This window comes from Parathielavia appendiculata, assembly GCF_033297405.1.
Source record: "Parathielavia appendiculata strain CBS 731.68 unplaced genomic scaffold N657scaffold_5, whole genome shotgun sequence".
NCBI lineage: Eukaryota > Fungi > Ascomycota > Sordariomycetes > Sordariales > Chaetomiaceae > Parathielavia > Parathielavia appendiculata.
The window spans coordinates 373250-385212 of NW_026944224.1; the positions used below are offsets into that span (position 1 = coordinate 373250).

At 57.5% G+C, this 11963-nt stretch overlaps 6 protein-coding genes across 6 annotated transcripts in view; 4 read left to right on the forward strand and 2 right to left on the reverse strand.

The window, feature by feature from the left end:
• Window positions 1-163: 163 nt before the first annotated feature.
• Window positions 164-1411, reverse strand: N657DRAFT_633325 (TLD-domain-containing protein; the record flags this gene model as incomplete). Its single annotated transcript, XM_062791206.1, has 2 exons — window positions 164-712; window positions 818-1411. 2 exons carry the CDS (start codon window positions 1409-1411, stop codon window positions 164-166), a joined length of 1143 nt encoding a protein of 380 aa, XP_062647961.1.
• Window positions 1412-2012: 601 nt separating this feature from the next.
• On the reverse strand, window positions 2013-3003 carry N657DRAFT_689786 (tetrapyrrole biosynthesis, uroporphyrinogen III synthase; the record flags this gene model as incomplete). The annotated part of the gene is made up of 2 exons (XM_062797008.1): window positions 2013-2656; window positions 2727-3003. The coding sequence occupies 2 exons, from the start codon at window positions 3001-3003 to the stop codon at window positions 2049-2051; spliced, it is 885 nt and encodes a 294-aa protein (XP_062647962.1). The 3' UTR covers window positions 2013-2048.
• N657DRAFT_644396 (uncharacterized protein) lies at window positions 3004-4148 on the forward strand. Its single transcript, XM_062792756.1, has 2 exons — window positions 3004-3424; window positions 3479-4148. Exons 1-2 carry the CDS (start codon window positions 3297-3299, stop codon window positions 3909-3911), a joined length of 561 nt encoding a protein of 186 aa, XP_062647963.1. The 5' UTR covers window positions 3004-3296; the 3' UTR covers window positions 3912-4148.
• A 468-nt stretch (window positions 4149-4616) lies between these two features.
• N657DRAFT_571240 (pyruvate decarboxylase) lies at window positions 4617-6461 on the forward strand (the record flags this gene model as incomplete). The annotated part of the gene is made up of 3 exons (XM_062788799.1): window positions 4617-4806; window positions 4857-6087; window positions 6155-6461. The coding sequence occupies 3 exons, from the start codon at window positions 4617-4619 to the stop codon at window positions 6459-6461; spliced, it is 1728 nt and encodes a 575-aa protein (XP_062647964.1).
• Window positions 6462-6653: 192 nt separating this feature from the next.
• Window positions 6654-8721, forward strand: N657DRAFT_380106 (uncharacterized protein). Its single transcript, XM_062787115.1, has 5 exons — window positions 6654-7018; window positions 7225-7383; window positions 7458-8027; window positions 8088-8231; window positions 8291-8721. The coding sequence occupies exons 1-5, from the start codon at window positions 6947-6949 to the stop codon at window positions 8414-8416; spliced, it is 1071 nt and encodes a 356-aa protein (XP_062647965.1). The 5' UTR covers window positions 6654-6946; the 3' UTR covers window positions 8417-8721.
• A 2046-nt stretch (window positions 8722-10767) lies between these two features.
• The window catches only part of N657DRAFT_571124 (uncharacterized protein), a gene marked incomplete at both ends in the record, with an annotated part of 1920 nt that continues 724 nt past the window's right edge, over window positions 10768-11963 (forward strand). The window contains 2 exons of the mRNA XM_062788789.1: window positions 10768-11378; window positions 11556-11886. Coding sequence (XP_062647966.1) covers window positions 10768-11378; window positions 11556-11886 — 942 coding nt within the window. The remainder of the gene's footprint in view (window positions 11379-11555; window positions 11887-11963) is intronic.

Consider the following 11963-nt stretch of genomic DNA (forward strand, 5'->3'; position numbering starts at 1 on the left):
CCCAACCCGACGAGCAGCAACTACCTCAGCTTGGCCAGCACCGGCCCGACAGAGCACCAAACTAGCGCAGCCCAGCACCAAAAATGCGTAGCATACTGTCCTGTATACCAAGGCAAGGTAATGTTAAGTGTAGGCAGGTAGGTAGGTACGAACGTTATGATATTCACGCGCCAATAACCCACACCTCGACGCCCAATACGCCGAATTTCTCCCCTTCGTCCGAGAGCGGCTCGTTGCCAAACGTCTGGCTTGTCGAGGAAACGCCGCGCTCGAGCGAGTCGTCAAGCCAGAGGCCGTAGCGCCCGTCGCCTGCGCCGAGAGACAGGAAATGGGGTTCGCAGAGCATGTAGTACTCGTTTATGCCCGAGTAGGGAAAGGCTTTGAAGCGCATTGATTGCTTTGACTCGGGTTGGTTTTCTGGATGTTGTTGTTGTTGTTGTTGTTGCGGGGTCGAGGAGGAGCGGGTTCCGGGCCCTGGTGGTTGTTGTTTGGAGAGAGAGGAGGAGGAGGAGGAGGAGACGGGGTTGTTGTGTGTTGTGGTGGCCGCAGAGATTGTGGTTGTTCGGAGGTTGGAGTTCGTGGTGGTGTCGTCGATGGAGGATGGCGGGGGAGGCAGCGGGGTGTGGATGGAGACGCGCCAGAGGAAGCATTCGCCTGTGCCAAAGTACTTTGGGGCTGGGTGCGGGTGGTCGGAGAGGTAGGCGCCAAAGAGCTGTAGACAACAACAACAGACACAATATCTTGTCAGCAATGATGTGACGAAGAAGAGGGGACAGAGACGAGATGGGGTTACGTAGTTAAGAGAGGGAAAACGTACACCCTCCTCGCAATCCTTGACGCACAACACAAACCCGACCCTCAAGCCCTGGTACCGCGCACACTTCTCGTACAGCGTCGCCAGGCTGGCGCCGTCCTGCTCCAAGCTGTACACCAGCCGCCACTCGTCGACGATGCCTAGCCGCGCGGGCACCATGATGCGGATCTCCTCGGCGATGGGCGGCGTCAACAGCCGCGCGTCCTGGCCCGTCTCGTCCGAGAACCCCACCAGCTGCAACGGCTCCAGCGGCGGCGGGCGCATCGGCGATGCGGTGCGGTGGGTGTGGAGAAGGTGTGGAGGCGTGTACACGCCGTCGCGGCCGTTGCCGTTGCCGTGGCCGTCGGGCTGGAAGGTCCGCGCGTGCGGGAGCGGTGGGGCCGGGTTCGGTGTCGATAGTGAGGGCTCGCCCGAGAAGCGGCGAATCAGACCGCCCAAGAGACTTGACACAGACGAGGTGAGGAAGGTCGAGGAGCTGGGCGAGGCTGTGTCTGGCGGGGTGACGCTGCCAGGGGAAGAAGGTGATGAAGGGCCGTCAAGCTCTGAAGAGTGGCGCGAGCGGAGTGGTCGTTCGTTGCTGGAGGCGTGATAAGCCATGGCCGGTTTGACTATCGTTGCAGCGTTGTTCTGGAAAGAGAAATTATTCGATGGTAGTGTAAGCGGCTCGGATCAGGAATGGTTGCTCTGCCGGAAGCTCCAGCAGCGGGTTGGACGGTCAACAGGCCTGGGGTTGACAGCCATCAAGGATGCGGTCGGGGATGAGGATGCGGTCGGGAATGAAATGCCGAAATCGACGATTTGCTCGTGTACGAGTCTTGCCATGGAATGGTGGATGACAGCGGGTTGGTACCCTGGGAGATGGCGAAGTCCAGTGTGTTGCCTTGGGAGTTGTTGCGTCAGCCTTATCCAGACCGCACTGTGCCGGAAGCTATCAAACTTCCTGTTACACCAGTAACTATACCTGGCGAGCCTGGCCCTTGCCCATTTGGGCGGCGAATTAGGTGCAGGCTAGGTAGCTGATGGGCCGGAAATAGTACCTTTACCTGTACTCCGGCCTCTATGATTCAATGTACGGATCCGTACGTGTTAAAGGATTGGTGAATGCATCAAACTTGACCCAGATTTCTGAGCTTCCGGTCATCCCCATCCAAGGCCGGTGGGTGATCGTGTCTGTGGCTTAAGTGCAGGATACGTTCATGTCCGTCGTCATTACGAACCTTAAATTCTTGCTGCCCTATTCTAGACAGCTACTGAAGCGGGAGATGCCCTGCCATAGCCCCTCTGGCGTAGGCTGCTCGGCGCAGACATCAGGCTCGTAGCCAAACTCCTGCACCAGATGATCACGCGTTGTTGGCCCAATAGTTGCAACAAAGATGTTCTGGTCTGGCCGCTTTGGCTTAGCCTTGCCTGTGCTCTCGTCAAGAAGACCCATGGCACTCAGCATGCTGTCACAGCCACTGGGCGAAAACACAACCACCCATCTCCTCGGCCGGTCCGCCGTGTCTTCGAGACGCTGTGTAAACTCGTCCTTAAACGACTTCAGCTCCCTCGTGCCGTAGATGACCACTTCATCCACCCGCCACCCGGCTCGGGTCAACATGTTGGGAATAACATCCCGCCGCTTTTCGCCCACGAGAAACAGCAAGGGCGGCTTAACCTCGCGGTCCCTGTACCACGCCCCGTAGTGTTCGAGGATGAACGGCGCCAGCTTCTCCCCAGTGCCGGTGTGCTCGCCAAAGATCTGCAGCGAAGGCGCCTGGGGCACGGCCTTCAGGGCCCGCGTGGTTGCGGGCCCGACGTTGTAGACGGGCACGTCCTGGAGATGAGGCCAGCCATCTTCGCCTGCGCACAATTGCTCACCTTTCTTAGCGATTTCCGATGCCAACCTCGCCGAGACTAGGTAGAGTCTCACCTCTCCTTTCTTCGGCGAGCTTGGTGAAGGCCTCGACGGCGCGCTGAGACGTGAAGATCAATCCGCCATATACGGCGTCGTCGGCCGTGCTTATTGTCCTGTCCTGGAGGGCGCTTCGCACCTTGGCCATCCCTGGTTCATCGAAGCGGTGCTCCAAGACGGGGACAAATGAGGGGTCGAACGCGGGGCCATTGGGCGGGGATGAAAAGAGCTCCTCGTAGGCGTCGCCGGGAACAGATTTGGTCTTGAGAAGTAAGATAGGCGTTTTCTGCGACATGTTTAGGCTGTAGGTGATATTGGATGAAATGTGCAACCTGCAATTGGGAAATTCAATGTTGAACAAATGGGACAAATGCCCGCAGGGAGCTTCAGCTGTTGCTTTCGCTGGCCTGTTCTTATCGATAACATTGCCCTGCTCATTCATCTGATTTCCAATCACACCCGAGAATTGCCGGCGCCAGTGTCCCGGCATCGTTTTGGATGTTTCTAAGATCATGATCAGTTGACTCTACTGTTGTTGCGCGGGCTAGTTGTGAGGCTTCCTGAACCGAGACAACTCAGCGCATTCCAATGGCAGCCGATAGCACAGAACCGCAGCCTACCAGCGTGCCGGCCGCGGACGGTGCTGTGGCTGGAACCACGGTCGAGCCGCCAAAGAAATTTCCCAAAGGCGTTGTCCTCGGCAAGGACGGGAAGCCGTAAGTCTCGTGAACCTCGCTGTGTTAGAACTCCGCTAACACTCCTCACTTCAGTTGTCGCTCCTGTACCTCCTTCGCAGCCTGGGCCTCGCAGACCAAATCCTCACTCAACACCACAGCAACAACAACACCAACCCAACCTCAAAAAGACTGCCCGCCAGACGTCGAGACTCTCGGACGAAGCACTTGGACCCTCCTGCACTCAATAGCGGCGACGTATCCGCCCGCGCCGACTCCCAAGGAGCAGTCCGACCTCAAGAGCTTCATGCGCCTGTTCTCCAGGCTCTACCCGTGCTGGGTGTGCGCCGAGGACTTCCAGGCGTACATGCAGAAGCAGGAGGTGAGGGCCGGGAGCCGGGACGAGTTTGGGAACTGGCTGTGCGAGGCGCACAACGAGGTGAACAGGAAGCTGGGGAAGTCGACGTTTGATTGTGCCAAGTGGGAGGAGAGGTGGAGGACGGGGTGGAAAGATGGGAGGTGCGAGTGATTGGCGGCCATGGGAGGATTGTTTCGGGGATCTGTACAAACCATGAGTGGGACTTCGGTTGGATGAGACGGAGTTCGGCGTGGTATGTGTATGGCGTGAGACCCCTAATTTCTTTCTCTCTCTTTTGATCATATTTAGCTTTCCAACTCATCATCTCTTCACAGTTATTCGGGCATGTTGAAAAAAATAGAGGCATCAACGCGATTGGCATCATTCGCACGCACCGTGGCACGAGAGACAAAATTCCATTTTTCAGGATCTCGTCTCATCCACTGCATACTTCTGTGGTTTTGGCCGAACCCCCTTGGTGGGTCCCGGCAGCCGACCGGTATCGCCGGGTCTCGAATGACATCACCTCAGCGTAAACGAGAAGCAAGCCTCAGACCACCATTGTGTGCGCCGGATGGGAACAATCAATCTGCAATGCTGACTCCGCTGCAGCCCGGCCATTCTCGGCCAGTACTTCCGTACGAGATGGCGTGGCATGATTGGGGCCTGCGTCACCACACTTCGACCCTCCGCGAGCATGCTATAACAGCTTGTCGGTAACGCGCTTCCTCGCGAACTTCCGACTGCAGTGACACCAAGAGACGACAGCCTCATTTAGGTTTCTGAAGCCGCATATTATATTACACGACTGAGAGCTGCCGTTGAGCTTTTCCTACCAGTTCACACATCGTCGGTGCCAACACCAACAGTTACAACATGTCGGTCGATATCTGGGAACAGGGCCTCAAAACCCCCGTCCCTGTCGCCGAGTATCTTTTCAGGAGACTGCACGAAGTCGGAATCCGTTCGGTCCACGGTGTTCCCGGGGACTTCAACCTGGTGGCACTGGACTACATCCTCAAGGCCGGACTGCGATGGGTGGGCAGCGTGAACGAGCTGAATGCTGGTGTGCAACAGTATCACTCGGAAGCAAAACTCTCGACTGACTGATCACAGCATATGCTGCCGATGGCTACGCCCGCACCAAGGGTATCTCGGCGCTCGTCACCACCTTCGGCGTGGGAGAGCTGTCGGCTATCAACGGCGTCGCGGGCGCCTTCTCGGAGCACGTCCCCGTCGTGCACGTCGTCGGTTGCCCGTCCACCATCTCGCAGCGCAACGGCATGCTGCTGCATCACACGCTCGGCAACGGCGACTTCAACGTGTTTGCCAACATGAGCTCGCAGATCTCGTGCGACGTCGCCAAGCTCAACAAGCCGTCCGAAATTGCCGGCCAGATCGACCACGCCCTGCGCGAGTGCTGGATCCGCAGCCGGCCCGTCTACATCATGCTTCCCACCGACATGGCCGAGAAGAAGATCGAGGGCGCCCGCCTCGACACGCCCATCGACCTCACCGAACCCCCGAACGAGGCCGAGCGCGAGGACTATGTCGTGGACGTCGTCCTCAAGTACCTCCACGCCGCCAAGAGCCCCGTCATCCTGGTCGACGCTTGCGCCATCCGCCACCGGGTGCTGAGCGAGGTGCACGACCTGCTCGAGAAGACGCAGCTGCCCGTGTTTGTGACGCCCATGGGCAAGGGCGCCATCAACGAGAGCCACGCCAACTACGGCGGCGTGTACGCGGGGACGGGGTCGCAGCCGGACGTGGCGGAGCGGGTCGAGTCCGCGGACCTGGTGCTGTCGATCGGCGCGCTCAAGAGCGACTTCAACACGGCCGGGTTTTCGTACCGCACCTCGCAGCTCAACACGATCGACTTCCACTCGGACCACTGCACCGTGCGCTACTCGGAGTATCCCGGCGTGGCTATGAAGGGCGTGCTTCGCAAGGTGGTTGAGAGGGTCGACCTGGGCAAGCTGTCGCGCGCCCCGTCGCCTGACGTAAAAAACGAGGTGGCGCGGAACAGGGACAGTTCCGAGATCATCACGCAAGCCTTCTTTTGGCCGCGCATCGGCGAGTACCTGAAGGAGAACGACATTGTGGTCACCGAGACGGGCACGTCCAACTTTGGCATCTGGGAGACCAAGTTCCCCCGCGGCGTGACGGGCATCACGCAGATCCTCTGGGGCAGCATCGGCTGGTCCGTTGGGGCGGCCCAGGGGGCCGCGCTCGCTGCCAAGGACGCGGGCGCCGATCGCCGGACCGTCCTGTTTGTTGGTGATGGCTCGTTCCAGCTGACGGCGCAGGAGGTGTCGACCATGCTAAGGCATAATTTGAAGATTACCGTGTAAGTTCCCTCCCTATAACTACAAACATTATAGGATGTATTTATGGCTCGCTTTCTGTGTTCGCAGCTTCCTCATCTACAACGAGGGCTTCACCATAGAGCGCTTCATCCACGGCATGGAGGCCGAGTACAACAACATTTCGCGGTGGCAGTACACTGAGGTGCCGACCGTGTTTGGCGGGTCGGACGCGCAGGTCCGCAAGTTTGTTGTCAAGACCAAGGACGAGCTCGAGAAGCTGTTGACGGACGGGGAGTTTATTGAGGCTGGTGGGCTGCAGTTTGTCGAGTTGTGGATGCCAAAGGAGGACGCGCCGAGGGCGCTCAAAATCACAGCTGAGGTGGCGGCAAGGAATAACGCGAAGATGAGTGAGTAGTTCGTGATACGGGACGAGGTGAGGTATCGTACCTAGGTAGTAGGGGTGAGGGACGGATGAATGTGGGGCTGGACAGTAAAATTCCGATTTGCGTAATGTATGTGATAAGCCTCGACCAGCTTCGAGCTTTGTACGGATTATGGCAATGACTTTTTAAAAATCTATGAGTCCAACATGGGAATCGCTCCCTTCATCATTGTGTTTCTTGCGCCTGGGTGATATGTGTAGGGGGGTTTCAGAAAGGGATTTCCACGTGACTTTCGGGTGGCTGTAAGATTCAGCAACAGAAAGTGATGTTCTTCACAGCCGCCTTCTTTTCAGGAAACACTAACAGTCACCACAACTTCGACATCCAACAAAGAGTGTCAAAAACTCCTTCGTCTTTCCTGAATACAGCAACTAAGAAAAGTCATTTTCCCCTCCCTGATCGGCAATTCAACGCATGATCTAGGGCAATTCACCACAATATCTCTCAGCAAATCAGCATGGCAGAGGACGGCAAGAGGAAAGATGCCCCCGCCGCTGCAGCAGGCCAGCAGCGGTCGAAGAAGAAGAAGGTATGCACACCTGGATAATGAGAGCCATCCATGATGATTCAGGGTCCTGGGTTCATCTCTCCCCCTGAGAACCTCATGCAATGGCTCTCATGTGTGTGGCGCCTGCAAGAATTTCTCGTCATCAATGCTCACCATGAACCCTCATCCGCCAGTCTGTTCTGCTCACGTCACGCAATCTCATTGCTAACCCCACTCATAACCCACAGACTGGAAACGCGGGCAAATGGATGACGCCACACCAGCAGGCCAAAGCAGTCCTGCAAAAGGACGCCGGCCTCCAGCCCGGCGACACGGGCATTTGGGTCACCTGCGCCCGGCACCAGGAGGGAAAAGCGGCGAGGGAAGTCGAGGTGCTGTTCGCCGAGGTGCGTTATTCAAACCTTCCTTGCGTTTCATGATCGTTAAAACTGTGAGTTCACTGACAAGAAGGATATGCAAGTATGCCGAGAAAATGTACGGCATCAAAACCATCCACGACAGCGCCCCGAGGACGACCTCGTCCGTGGCCGACGGTGACGATGTGGAGGAGCAGGACGAGGAGGAGGACATTGAGGCGGCCATCCAGAGGGAGATTGCCGCGCTGACGTCGAAACCCAATACCACCACCAACAACGCCACCGAAGGGGCCGATAATAACGGCAACAGGATGATACCCGTGAAAATGAACGTGGACTGCCTGCTGTTTGTCAAGACGCGCCCGCCTGTCGATCCCGTCGCGTTTGTGCGGAGGATATGTGAGGACGCGCGGCGGTGCGAGGAGATACTCGGGATTATGAGGTGTCGCTATGTGAACCGGTTGACGCCGGTTAGTGTCATGGGCAAGGCGACGGAGGCCGGGGTAGCCGAAGTTGCCAGGGAGGTGTTGAGCGGGTGTTTTGATTTGAACGGGAAGCGGTCCGGTGATGCCGATGCCGGGCAGGAGGAGGGAGGGGCAAAGGGAGAGGTTTCGACGACGGAGGAGATTGACTCGAGGAGGGATGGGGAGGACCCGGGCAGGAAGCCCTTCACGGTAAGCCTACTGTTTACCTGTTCTATCATTTTCGCCTTCGGACACTGACGCTGCGTTCAGTTCGCCATCCGGCCGACCATCCGCAACCACAGCAACTTGAAGCGGGACGTTGTGATCAACACCATTGCTGGCCTAATCAACGACGACCGCCACAAAGTCAACCTCACCGCACCAGACAAGGTGATACTGGTCGACATCTACCAGGTAAGCGATGAGAGAGCCCCAAGAACTCGATGCTCCTGCCTTGGTTTAACACTGCCCAGACGGTATGTGGGATGAGCGTCGTCGACGGCGACTGGGACGAGCTCAAGCGGTTCAATCTCACTGAACTCTACAACCAAGGACGAAATGCCCAAAAGCCTCCAGGATCAAAAGGTCAATGTCAATAGCTCGCCGTTAGAAAAACGATACTCGTCGGCGCTGAAGATCGCCGATCTGACCAGCCATTGGAAAGTCGGCAAATACCCTATGCCTTTCACTGACTGCGCATCCTTTCCGCATGGCGGGCGATGTGACGTGCAATGGGCGGGCCTAAGCCGTATTCGAGATAATTTTGACGAGTGACGGCGTGCGGCTGGCCCTGGTCGACGTCGAATCCCGGCCGGGGCCGTTTCCAGGAACGCGGTGCTGGGCTCCGGCAACGCCGTAATTTTTGGCCGCGACATCAGCCAGCATCATGCGCGGGCAGGATGGATGTGGCCCAAAGATATCAGCACTCTGATATCCGTATCCTCTTGGATGTTGTAGTCGGATCTCACCAGTGACGACGGGACGGCTGGCATCTCCTCGCGAGGGTAACGTTACCTTTGTCGAACTTGTACCCCAGCTCTGGCCTTCTGAGGGGCACTGGAGAATTCAGGTCGAGAGTCGTTTGATGTCAAATCACGGTTGATGCCCCACAGCTTCTTGAGCTCGTTCCGAGATTTCGCTTAGCCCTGGCCAATCATTAGACTCCCAGCTCGCTTGCCCCTGCAACTCGCTTCTCTCTGGCTTCGAGAATGCCATCAAGCAGGAGTGCATATTTGTCAAACTGCTTAGGAACAAACCTCCTAAATCCACACTCCCCTGCTTCCTTATTTCCACACAAACTAGGGCCTCCGCACCACCTACACCAAAAACTGGCAGGCAAATCCATCACCGCCCCGTTGCACCAAGGAACTCGAATTCAATGGAACATCGCGATGCAAATCACCGAACTGACCAATTCGCTGAGAAACGCAAATCGTTGAAAGGCGCGTTGGAAGGCGCTTTGGAGGGCTTGAGAGCCATGGAATGGGTGGCGAAAACACCAGGAATTGAAGACATGACGGACCGCGATGGCTTCAATTGAATTGAGGGACGTGGTAACGATGCAAACGGTGATGCGTAGAGGTGTGGTGTCCCTCGGTGCAAGCAGCGGTGATGGGTTTCTGCCAACTTTTCGTGTGGGTGGGTGCGGAGGCCCTATCCCGAAAGGGGTATGGACCGCCCCAGTCTGTGTGGGAATAGGAAAGCAGGGGAGTGTGGAATAGGAGGCTCGCCCAGGAACCACGTCTCGCTTGACATTGCCTGACCAGGCCTACCACAGTAGTCCGTGACAGCAGTCAAGCAATCAGCCGCTCTGACCGACACCCTCCCTCTTCAGGGCCTTCCCGATTCGACATGATGAAATATCCATCCCGTCGTCAGAGAGGTTGCCAGTTTCCCAGCGGCCGCGGTAACGAGCGGCAGGAATCGACCCTGGACCTTACTCCCGCCCGGAGACTTTTGGTGCAAATACGGCGTAATGTTAACTGCTCCGTACTCCGTATTTCCGATGGCCGTACTCAGTGACGATGTACCACACTACCTCCGTAGACATCAGAACGCGTGTCCACCGCGTCCTTAGGGAAGAAAGACTGGCCGACGCCACAAGAACCGCTCGGTAGGCAAACCGGTAGCCCAGGACGAACATGCAGGACTTGAAATTTCCCGGTGCCGGGATCCATTTACAAATATACCTCGCTCACCCATGCCTCGACAAGCGAAAAGACCCCGACGTGGCCGACCATAGCGCATCCTCGCAGGAAAGTCTGCTTCAACTCGCTACGCAGCGCCCCTTATTCGTCGCCGGCACTCTCTAACGTTAACTCCACGAGACTTGTCTCTTGGCAAAGCCCGCTGGCTCGGCCTCCATACTGTGTTTCTTCGTGCTTCTCGCCCTAACTAACGTCAGGATGCTAGAGAGAAAAAGGCCTCTGCCGTGCGTCCTAGAAAACCCGCCAGCAAAGCTGGGGTTCTCTCGCACGCGCCTACACCCTTGCGTCCTTTCCAGCTAGCCAAACTTGAACCTACCAGCCGGCTTCTCGCCAAAGGCAGCCTATCATCAGCGTCACGGGCTGCTTTGACTCTGGTTACGGGCATACCACGATGCTTCGCCTTCATACGGGCATGCCAGGAGTCCTCAGCGCCTGGTGATTTGGCCGCCGAGTTAGTAGGCTAGCCTGGCTGTCTGCTTCGGCTGTTTATTCCCCCGCTCCTGCCATCGCCGGTGGCATACCGGTGTGTCTATAGGCATCTTATATATATAGATATGGGGCATGTCTGGGGCGAGACTGTGTTGTCTATCGTCTCGAACCGTTCCTCCTTCGCTTTGAGACACCCAACTCGCACGCGGCCAGCCAGCCGGGCCACGTCTTCCCAGACACAAAACTTGCCGCAGTAGCATTTCGATATCATCACCGCCCGATCGACAAAGACAAACTTCCAACTAGGCTCCATCATGTGCCAACCGCCTGCTGAAGAGGTCGTCAGGGACATGCTGGGCCCAGTCGTCTCACCGGAGGATAACATCGAGAGAATTCGAGCCGTCCCCTCCCTCCGCCCGCGGAGAATTTATGAAGTCGTCCTTTCTGATGGCAGGACCCTCCACCTCGTCTTGCCTTCCCTCACCATGTGGCGGCCTCTGAGGTCCGAGCAGGACACGGTATCCTCCGAAGCCGCCGCTGTGCGATGGATCAGAGATACTGTTTCTCCCCAGCAAGAGACTACTACTACACCTACTACTACTTCTACTCCGCAACCGCACCAACCACGGCAACAACATCAAGATGAGCAACCCTCATTCCCCGCCTCCTCCAGTCCCAACCTTCCCCCTTTACCCCTCCTCCTACCAACTCTCCTCCACCACGGCCAGAAATCCCACCTCCCCGAATCCTCCTTCGCAGTCTACGCCCCCGTCCCCGGCACGCCCCTCGCTCTTCTACCCTCCACCCCTTCGCGGTCAGCACAAAGCGCCATCGACTACCAGCTCGGCGCTTTCTTCCGCACCTTGGCGAGCCTGACCTCGCCCACGGGACGTTTCGGCCCGCTCGCAGCAGTCGTCAACAGCAAGTACAGCAGAACCACGCAACCTGGGTCACTACAACCGCAAACAATCCGCCACCCCTTACCAGCATCAGCAGCAGCAACAACAGCAGTACCGGGAATGGTGAACCCTCCTCCAGCCAAGGCGGCTGCTGGGCCAACAGCAACAACAATGACGGCAAAAACAACTATTCCCCAAGCAAGCGTCCCCCCGACAACAACAACAACAACAACAACCACCCTCCTCCCCAAAGTGATAGTCGAAGGCGGACTGTCGGCGACAGGCGGCGCGGGGACGTGGTCGGTGGCGTTCCACTCCATGCTGGAGGGGGTGCTGCGCGACGGCGAGGACATGGCTGTCGTCATGGCCTACTCGGCCATCCGCCGGCAGCTTCGCCGGCTGGGGTACGTGCTGGACGAGGTTACGGTGGGCAGACTGGTGCTGGTGGATTTCATGCTGGATGGGGTGGAAGGGAGGAGGAGGAATGTCCTTGTCGTTGATGATGGAGAGGAGGAGGATGGGGGGGGGAAAGAGGTGGAGAGGAATGGGGATGAGGGAAAGGGGGATGAGGGAAAGGGGGATGAGGGAAAGGGGGATGAGGGAAAGGGGGA

Excerpts from the sequence above, each read along its gene's own strand:
- N657DRAFT_644396 (XM_062792756.1), top strand. The coding sequence starts at position 3,297 with ATGGCAGCCGATAGCACAGAACCGCAGCCTACCAGCGTGCCGGCCGCG. Across the intron at positions 3,425-3,478 it reads CTCGGCAAGGACGGGAAGCC|TTGTCGCTCCTGTACCTCCT; the intron begins GTAAGTCTCGTG and ends TCCTCACTTCAG.
- N657DRAFT_380106 (XM_062787115.1), top strand. The coding sequence starts at position 6,947 with ATGGCAGAGGACGGCAAGAGGAAAGATGCCCCCGCCGCTGCAGCAGGC. Across the intron at positions 7,384-7,457 it reads TCGAGGTGCTGTTCGCCGAG|TATGCCGAGAAAATGTACGG; the intron begins GTGCGTTATTCA and ends AGGATATGCAAG. Across the intron at positions 8,232-8,290 it reads TACTGGTCGACATCTACCAG|ACGGTATGTGGGATGAGCGT; the intron begins GTAAGCGATGAG and ends AACACTGCCCAG.